The 10,601-nt window shown below is 39.2% G+C and overlaps 1 protein-coding gene across 1 annotated transcript in view; it reads right to left on the reverse strand.

Moving 5' to 3' along the window:
* asic1c (acid-sensing (proton-gated) ion channel 1c) overlaps nt 1-9,448 on the reverse strand; it is a 68,564-nt gene extending 59,116 nt beyond the window's left edge. The window contains exon 1 of the mRNA XM_056738034.1: nt 8,127-9,448. Coding sequence (XP_056594012.1) covers nt 8,127-8,690 — 564 coding nt within the window. The 5' untranslated portion in view covers nt 8,691-9,448. The remainder of the gene's footprint in view (nt 1-8,126) is intronic.
* Nucleotides 9,449-10,601: the final 1,153 nt, after the last annotated feature.

Below are 10,601 nucleotides of genomic sequence, written 5' to 3' on the forward strand. Positions count from 1 at the left end.
TGTGTTTGGCTAGTGTCTAATGATACAACTTTACTATTTTAAAATAAATGAAATATAAATAAGTAAAAATGTATTAAATGAACAATTTGTCTAATGGGTCCTGTAGTTTGGTCGCATGTATGGAGTCACGAAACACTAAACAACATTTATTTAGATGTAAACAAAGTTGGTTGTGTTGCACATCATAGAAAACAATGTTAGCAACTAAGTTATTAATGTAGAGAAACTAGTTGATTTCTCTCTTTTTTGCAAAAAATCCTCATCAACGTCAAAGGATGTGAGAAGACATTTCTGCTAATTATTCATGACAGCGCCTTGTGATAGGAGCGCCCGTCTCCCATGACAGAACCTTCTCCGGTTTTCACAGTGTCATGCCCATTTTAATAGCATTTTTCAAAAACGACTGAGGTAGAATGTAGCAGAAAGGAGGATTTGTGACACTTTAAAGAAAGCGTATGGTACACTGACATCTAGCGGTTGAGCTTGGTATCGCTGTCTAAAGTCAATATATTGGAGAGACAAGTTTAGTCAAGTAAAGCTTCTTCTCACTTTCTTTTGATGGTTATCAGAAATAATCTACATGCGCTCAATTGTTTGTGAATGTATACCGGAACGTTCAGTTGGGGGTCACAAAAGTGCTCATGTGCAGTAATGTTTGTTTATATTGTAAAGATGAAACCGTCTATATATCTATAAAATATCTGTTCCCTAGGCTTTGAACCCACAACCTGCAGTAAGACATGAGCACCACAGGAAGTATAACACAAAGATACTGTGCCATTATCCTAGTAGAAGTGAGAAAGGAGTTGCCCTTCGTTGCTCTTAGCTGAATGTTTGTGATGTTGTCAAGCAGGATAAATAAATGAAGAGTTTCAGCAACAAACAGTAACTGTACATCAGGTTGCCACAACAGACCATAATTCACTCTCTACAAGCTGTTCCAGAATCAGTGAGTGTGTGTCACTGAGGGCACAAATAAAGCATCTCTGCAAGGCTATAATTCACCCCGGAGGCAGCGTTAAAGCAGCATTATACTATAGATACTCACAACTCTCAATTCTAATTGTTTGAGCCCCGTTTGCAAAACACCTGTGGGGAAAATAATGCGACAAAACCTCTCGTGAGTGTGACTCACAGCTACAAACACTGCATCAGAGCGCAGACAAACTGTTCGATACAATGAAACATTGACAACATGTTTGCATCACACCCAGCATTACTTGCTATAGAATGTTGCTAATGGGCAACATATTTGAAGGTAAGTTGACCCAGAATTTATTTTTATTTTATTTTATATTAAGCGTTCATGTTCCTGCCAAAACTGCATCTTTATGCTGCGTTCAGATTATAAGCGACGAGTGGTTGCCTGAGTGACGACATCCATTGACCACGTTAGCTCTTCCTATTGATTGTCGCTTCTGAAAGTAGCTCTTCATGTGCATGAAGTTGAAGATTTCCTCAACTTTGTCACGTCGCAAGATATGCCCATCCGGTTGCCAACGGTTACGACTGCTCCTGTCGCCAGAAGTGGTCATCTCTACATTGAAATGAATGGGATCATGTCGCTGGAAATGGGATCGAGGGGTTAGACCACCACGACTCGTTTGTAACGGGGCCTTCACAGGGTTTAAAAAGATGGACAACAGCATTTCCCTGAAGCTTCATAACGTCATGAATGTCGTCTGTTTCCCAGCAGCACTTCTGCCAAAACTTTGACTATCATGAGAGGACAAACAGAATTGTCTTTGGAGAAACGCTTCCTTGCAGGAGCAGAAGAGGTTCTTCTTCTTCTCTATTATAATCCACTGGAATCCACCGATGTCTCAAAGGACCTGCAGCAATCGCTGGCGTGTGAAAAATAAAAAACGGGGTAAATCTCAACTCAAAGAAAACTGAATCTTCACAGCAGGTCGAGATGAATAATGATCAAATGGTCTGGGTTCAGAGAAGAAACCTGTTTAGATTTTAGCAGCTACCATCATCCCAAACAGTTTCCAAGTCAGGTTTAACAGAGAAAGTTTGTGAATGTGGTACAACAATAACAAACCTCAAGTGCCCCAATGTTCTCGTAAAGTTTCTAAACGCTACTTGATTTCCAAACACAGGCCAACTCTGCTCCAATGAAACATCTTAATGCCTATTAGCAAAAGGTGTACCCTCCTAATTTCTTTGCGCAAGAATTAAATTTTAAAACGGATTTATGGAAAAAAAAAGTGAACTATGTAATAACTTCATGTTGAATTTCAAGTAATCTTACAAGAGCTAAACTACATCAATATCAATGGGTAGAACAGAGCGCTTATGATGACGAGTTCATGTGCTTTTGTTGCTTTGCTTCTTCTCTGACTCTGAATTAAATGCAACATTATAAAGACGCATTTAAGGACTTCCATTATGTGATTAAGTTGATCCTCTCTCTCCTTTGATTTTACAGATGCAGCGTGAACGGGGCAATTAGATAATGTGTTTGTGTGTAGTGCGAAGAGCCTTTTCTTCAATGTGGAAGGAAACAAAGGACAGGTGCATCACACAAGAGCGTGCCGGAGACATATCTAACCTCACCAAAACAACAAGCAAATTATATCTACAACCTTCATGATGGATCATGTCCGGTTCAAACATCTTGTCCTGCATTTCTGAGCACAGATCAATTCAAACATTAGATAAAACTATATTTTTATTGTATTTTCTGTCTTGAAAAACATTTCTGTTGAACACAGTCCTACACCTGTACCACTAACTGAACTGCACGATATGAAAGATGTTGTCAGTGTTTTTATTAATACTGTACATAAAATGCTTCATTACCTGACAGATCACCGAATAAGATGTTGTGGTGTGTAAATCGCACCTGTTTTCTACAGCGTAAGACTGTGTGAAAAGCTTGTGGTTGGTATTTAATAATGCAGTCTGTATGCTGATAATAAATTGCTTCAGTGGAACACAAAAGAAGATATTGTGAGAAATGTCTCTGTGGTTTTGTGTCCACACAATGGAAGTCAATAGGGGCCGATGTTGTTTGGTAACGAACATTCTTCAAAATATCTTCTTTTATGTTCTGTAGAAGAAACAAAAGTCAAACTAGTTTGCAATGACATGAGATAGGGCAGCAGGATTAATCCTACTTTAATCGTTATAACGATTTATGCTTCCCACAATTAATGGAGCATAATCGTTGTGATATAAATGTTTTTAAAGCAAGCACAAAACTCCCAGTAAGGTCAGAAAATCTTTTAAAGTCTTTTAAACTGCCACTTTACAGGAAATGAAAAAAAAAGTTTTTTTCACAGCATTCCTACTATTGAAATACAGAGGTGACAAATACTGCTGATTTATAAAAAATAAAATGAAGTTACAAGATCTCATACCAAAGGTTACAAAATGCAAATTTTGGAGTTAAGATGATTGATTGTATGCTTTGAAATACCTATTGAAGAAGTTCAATGGCAGTAGATAATATTATCTGTAAAGTATAGGCCTAACAACACGCTGAAGTGAAATTAAAAACAATTAAAACTTTAATTTTGAGCAAAATAATCGTGATAATCATTTGACCCGTGCAGCCCCAACATGAGGGTGAACATCTTAAGGTGAACTATCCCTTTAAAGATGCTATGCTTATGAATTCTTTTGACAATAGTACACATCATGTGGAGTAGATTTGCATTTTTTTATCTTTTTTTTAGTCTACAAATCATAAGTATAAAACAACATTTGAGGATTATCGCTTAAATGCAACATCGAGATTAAACTGTTCAGTATTTTGTGATAAATGCCCTGGCTATTGTCACAATAGGTAAATGTATGCCGACACATGCACTTTGAACTCCAAAAACAGAGTCAAGAAGTTACCTGTGCTTATAGAGCCATCAGATAAAAGCAGTCCGAAACACTCGGTCTGTCAATAGTTCTCTCACGCAAGTATAAAGAATGACGCTAGCAATGCCAAGGTCATGTGTTGGATCCCAGGGGATTGCACATACTCCGATTCAGTGTGTAGTATAATTCAATGTAAATCACTTTGGATAAAAGCGTCTGCCAAATGCGTAAATGTAAATAAAGACATTCATTTTCAAAGGACGGGGTTTTGCAGAGAGGGCATGCAGCTGGGATGAATTCCTGTTCTGCGTCTAAGCCTGCGTGACGTTAACAAATGCGTGTAATATCAACATTCCCAGAAATCTGAGAAACACGACATGTTGATAATAACTATAAAAAAACTAAACTAGGTATGCACTGATATGTAAATTTTGGCCGATAACTGATAATTCTTTAGCATTGGAAGCCGATAACCGATAAGCAGTATCTAAATATTAATATAAAATTCCTGAGACTGAAACAAAAGGCAAAAAGTGGACAACTGCTTTTATTTGAAAACACTGACTGCAGAATAACTAGGTTACAATTAGTTCTCTTTTGTACGACTGAAGATTCTTTAACCTTCATACTTTTCTAGCATATCTTACTTGATAAACTTATTATAGATGTTCTTCCAGGGCAACCCCAAAAAATACTCAATAGCCACATGTCTAACAGGTCTCAAGACAGAAAGCAACATGCTTTTGTTTCATATAATTTACACCTTCATAGATACTGTATATACAATATCAGTCGTTGTTAATGTTATCGGTATTGGCCGATACAGATATCGCTGATGATTTATCAACAAAAAAAAACGCTCTCCTATAATAAACTTTTAATTCAAAAAAAAAAAAAAAATGTACAATAAATGTGTGAATCTTCAGTGCTTCATATGATCAGTGCTGCAAACCACCACATAAATCTGTTACTCTGACTTCCAGCGTTCAGAACTCCGTTATCATAATCGACTTGTGTTGGCACAACACCTTCTGTTACCGCGCAGACCCAAACAATGTTTCACTAACTAAAAGATGTGTCATGAATGTTTGGATTTCATCTCACACCTGCTCAAGCAAGACAAGGAAGCGAACACATGCTGATCAGTATATACAACATGAATACAAACCGCACAGTGTATGGCCAGGAATATCTAATGCACTGCCATCATGCACTTGTGTTTCAGGAACGCCGAGGTTAATGCAGAGAACATAGGGATGGGTGCCTAAGCGTTTATGGCCAACAGTAATCTTTATAAAGCTGCGTCCTCAGAGAAACACACATACATCCATGTAGTCATACACAGACGTGCCTGCTCCAATCTCATCTCTTCACTACGATACAGAGGGTTTGTTATCATGCACAACAATAGCAATTACCCATGAATGATTTGCTGTGGCAATGCGATGCCTTGTTGCCAGGCAACACTCATGTTAATGAAGAAAGCCATGTTAAAAAAAGTACAGTGTCTGTTATTGCGCTCAAAATCAAGGGAGAGCGATTGCGGAGTTTGATCACAGCTGAAAACAGATGTTTGCAAGTTACTGAGGTTGTGCTTCTGAATGCTTAAGAGCAGGATAAAGATGGAGTGCTGGAGGATCTCGGGGGCTGTGGTCAATGATAATGCCGTTTGAGTTTTCCCAAGTACACTTAATTCTCATTAAGCTCCAACTTCTCCCTAAACTACAACTTCACAAAACACCGCTGTTTAAAGCAGGTACTGAGCGTTTATGTGTATATCGTCTGAAAGCCATCTTCTAAAACACTAATTTGAATAAAAATAACTTTAGAGAATGAACCTAATATCTGCACTCAGTTAATTGCACTTTTAGACCAGTTAAAGACCCCTTTGTACCTCGCTTATTCATGCGGTCTTAAATCGAGGCGAGTCATAAAACCTCAAGGTTGAGTATGTTAAAACAGAATAATCTCTATACTTTTCAAAGCAAGTTCAATTTGAACAGACCATTGCACAAATAAACCAACACAATACTGTACATCATGCATTCAACATAGGGTTGTAAGAATTCACTCAGCTCACAATGCGATGCACAATTCATTCACGATACGATTCATTCACGATTTATTAGTTTAGACAAAATTATTATTTAGTATTTCTCAAATGCTGCATATTTCTGTGTCAATTAACAAAATTTAACTGCAATTTCAAACCAAATTATAATTCACGTAAAACAAATCATACACAAGTATATTTAAAATAAACCATCTAAGACCTTGTCTGTGCTTTTCTTGAATTTCTTTTAAGAAATATCAGCATATCAAGTAAACACAGCGGACCCTCGTGTTCAAAACATATATTACAATCAAATAACATCTCAACCGGCTTAAATCATCACATATTATTAAAGCAATAAGCCTCAAGAAGCAGTGGGTTACCATGCTATTTTATGACGGCTTAGAACTCAGCTAAACCACTAAGAATCAAGGACCAGAACTGACCATTTTATAAAATCGATTTTCAATTGGCTGAATCGTTACATCCCTAATTCAACCTTTGCAAAAAAGTAGAATAAAAAAGTAAAAAACATAAACAAGTTTGGAGCACAGAGCAAAAGATTTCACTCTGAAATTTCAGAAATGAAAAATAAGTCATTATTTACTCACCCTCACATCTTTTCAAACTTGTAGGAGTTCTTTTTTCTTGAAAACAATCCAAGATGATATTTCAAGAATGCCGGTAAAAAAACAACAACTGTACACATTGATGTGCATTGGTTTCGTGTCTACGAATAGAATGGGTATACCGCCATTGTTCGGTTACCAACATTCTTCAAAATATCTTCTTTTGTGTTCTGTAGAAGAAAGGGTTGAGTTGAGGGTGAGTAAATGATGACAAAATTTTAATTTGGGGGTGAACTATTACTTTTCCTCCGAGACATTGTGTAAGTTTACTCTATATTGTGTATGCAAATTCATAAACAGCAGGGGGAGGGAGCCTACATTAACCTCAATGTTAAGCATCTTTTTACCCTAGACCATAATGAATGCTGAAGCAATTTGTTCCATGTGCCCAAACCGAAATTAGATTTAGTAACAAGATTTAACTTGATATCCGGAACGTTACATAAATCGAAATTCAAGTGCAACATTGGTCAAAACTGCCCTGAAACCATATTAAAACAAACCACTTGACCACATTACCACACCTTCAGAAGAAACACCACAGACATTGAGAACATAACAAAAGTGAAATTGATATTATGACATTATGCACAAAGTTATTGTATTGCAGCTCATTTTATAAAACCGTTCACATTAAAGCCAAGTGTTTACTTAGGAATTACATTTTTTCAGGAAGGTACTGAATGTGCTTTTGTGCTCAGACCTAAATAAACTGTCAATGAGCAGAATATAGGTGATGAATTTCAAATGAGTATTAGTCCATGCTGTATGTATGCCAGAGAAACATGCAGTTAGTTAGTTCACCCACAAAATTTAAATCCAGTCATGAATATCACAACCTCATGTAACCCCAAGCAACTGAGATGTATGAGGCACCATTGACTACCACAGTAGACAATTTTAAATGGTAGTCATAGGTGCCCTAGAACTATTTGTTTTCCTTAATTCTTCAAAATGTGTCATTTTGTCTTCAACAGGGAAAAAAATTATACGATGGTTGTCAATGGTGCCCCAGAGATCTCAGTTACTAACATTCTTCCAAATATTTTTCTTTGTGTTCAAGCAAACAAAGACATTCATACAGGTTTGAAACAACTTGAGGGCGAGTAATTCATGAAAAAAAAATTTTGGGGTGAACTGTCCCTTAACGTTTACTAATTTACATATTCTGTGTCCAGTGATTTGAAAATGCAAGCAAAGGTACTCTTTTGTTAAATACATCAATCCATTATCTCTACATGGATCTACCACTTTCATTTATTTTGGTTTATTTGTATAACTAAGAACTACTTATTGGTCTCAATAAACAATAACTATAAATCCACGGCCTTATTTCTATTTTCTAAATATGAGAAGAGTCAAAAGGTCCTCTATTTGCTCATTTGTACAGTTAAATTTGGTCAAGAAATGCCACGGACTCAATATTTTTAAGATTGGAGTCAGAGAATAAATATGTTTGGTTCCAATTCTTTGCCATTTCTTTAAAGCTTGCCAAACAAAGCTTGAGAAACTTTCCTAATCCTTGTGGCAGCTTATTTACCAACTCTAAACCAACGATGCTTCAACATGAGTAATTCAAAACTTTGCAAACTTCAGCAAAAGACTTTACCACAAAGGCCACTTACTGTGGAGAAGTTTAGAGGAGAGCATGAATCTCCTCTGAAGGTGCACTGTAAGAGCATTTCGTTGATATCGTGGCCCGTGCGGTTGTAGAAATCCGTCATGTTGAAGGACTTGGGTTTGAAGTTGACAAAATTAGCCTTGTCCTTCAGCAAGGCAAGAACCTCTGGCTCGGCCAGGTGTGGGTTAGCTATCTGATAGTTCTCGTTGAGCAGAGCCAGCAACTCTCCGACGTGGTACAGATCGTTTTTGCTGATCTTCGAGAAGCGAAACTCATTGAGGTTGCAGAAGGTCACGGAGGGAAAGGTGAGGTTGGGCGCCGCGACCTCGTCCAGTTTGGTGACGTGAGGAAACTCAAAGTAGTAGTAAACTCTGTCCATGCAGACGAACAACAGCAGCCCCAGAGAGCCCAAAAATGACAGCGTCCACAGGAAGCGGCGGAACGTCATATGCCCGTAGGCGAAAATGTGGCTCATGCCATGTAACGTGGAGCTGTTGGCGAACACCTGAAGATTGGACGGCCTGGTGCTCTCGATGCTGTCTTCCGAGTCTCCCTTCATGGCTGTCATCGGCGGGCTGTGTCCTGTGAATCGCTGCTTGAGCAAAGAGAAGAAATGTCCTCCCTTAAGGTGTGCAACAAGGCTTTGTTGAACGTTCTTCGCAGGACCAATTTCCAGTTTCACATAATCCACGCTCTTGCTTCACGTACCCCCTCTGTTACCTCTCCTGCCGCCTCCGATAAAGCAGTTGTCATTCCATGCGAACCAAACACAACGACAGTTCAAAGTCGCAAGGATGTCGCCTGAGAGGAACAACACCGGGAGAAAAGGCTAATGAAAAGATGCTGACGGACAGGAGAAAGTGTGGAAACCAGAACCCAACAGAACGGTTTTGCTTGGAGAGAGCAGATGTGCCTCAGCAGCTGATTGGAGCCTGCCTCCTCCAGTCACGGAGAACGGCTTCACATCGCTATGACAATGGCATGGAATCAATTCGTGAATGGCAAGACTACCAGAGTCGTCTGTCTGTTGCACGTCCCCCGTACCTCTCCCCTGGTGAAAATCAAGGGTCACAGACCCCCTCCCAGCCCACCTCTGTGTACGCCAGCGGGTTCCTCGTCTCTCCTGGAGCTGCAGAACGCTCATCGGTTTGGAAAGCCAATGTGGTCGTGCTGTTCGCGGCGTCGCCCGGACAGCGAACGCTTCTTTCTTCAAGAAATGAGAATTGATGTACCTCTCCTGCTGCTGCTTTCCTTTCTCTCTCTTTCGCAAGCTGGCTGCCCCCCTCCTCGCTCTCCACTGCTCTTTAGTAGTCAGGATCCATCCTACTGCTGAGCGTCTGCCTCGCCACAGCGTTCGTGTGTGTGTATGTGTGAAAGAAAGAAAAAAGCATGGGGGAGGGTGATAACGGGCTGGGGGTGCTTCCACTTCAGGTTTTGTATGAAAGAACAGAGCGACTGTCAACGAGCACTGCTGTATTTCAGCTACAGGTAGTTGCGGGGAGGCGTGCATGCAGACCATGTGAGCGCATGCGAGGCGGTCGGTTCTGGCAGGAGAGCACTTTCGAGATGCAACCCTGCGGATTTGGAGCCAAAGCTCCACATCAAATTAAACGAACCTTTTCAATAAGCTTTCAAGAGGTCTTGAGATAATCATATGTTTTGCACCACTTACTCACATTTTAATCTTCAACGCGCACCATTACTGATAAAGGATGAGTCGGTCATTTAGGACCCCACGGGTGACGCTTGACTTATGGACTGAGGTTAAATCAATAACATGCAATGTTTTATGGGGTTTACAGTTCAGGCACCCATCGTAGGAACCTTTAAAAATCCATCCTTTAGTTACGTGAGATTATAGCCAGTATGATGCTCAAGGGACACAATTTACCATTACCATGAGTAAGAGCCACCGTTAGAGATCTTTCTCAAAGGACTGCAATTGATACCAAATCAATGAGAACCCGATCCAAAGAGGAGGGTAGGTTGAGACTTAAACAACATGTACTTAGTCTAATACTCTTATTTATTTGCCAGTTAAATGACATCACACCATTTCAAGAAAACACACAAATCTGCCATTTACATTATTTCCATGCAGGAATGGCCAACAATAGATTTGATTATTCATTTCCTCGCTGTGGAAATAGCTTTCGTATTGTTGAACAACCCAGATGGTTCCGTTAGTCTGTTTGCACGCATGCTGATATTCTGTCTTCCTCAAATATTGTAACATCTTGAGATCCCGTTCACAGGCTCTACTATAACAAATATGCTGTGTTTTAGAGAGAGAGGATTAGCAACACAATATCATCCTGCATATTTTTGCATGTAAATACCTTCTAACGCAATACACCGAACTGCTCGTACACAGAGTCTAAAACAAATCTCACTTGACATTAGTGGGCACCATGAATATTCAAAACAGGCTTCACCTTTAATTATAGGATAACGTGAAAACTCAAATCTGTTACAAACT

The sequence above is a fragment of the Triplophysa dalaica genome, chromosome 23, assembly GCF_015846415.1.
Source record: "Triplophysa dalaica isolate WHDGS20190420 chromosome 23, ASM1584641v1, whole genome shotgun sequence".
NCBI lineage: Eukaryota > Metazoa > Chordata > Actinopteri > Cypriniformes > Nemacheilidae > Triplophysa > Triplophysa dalaica.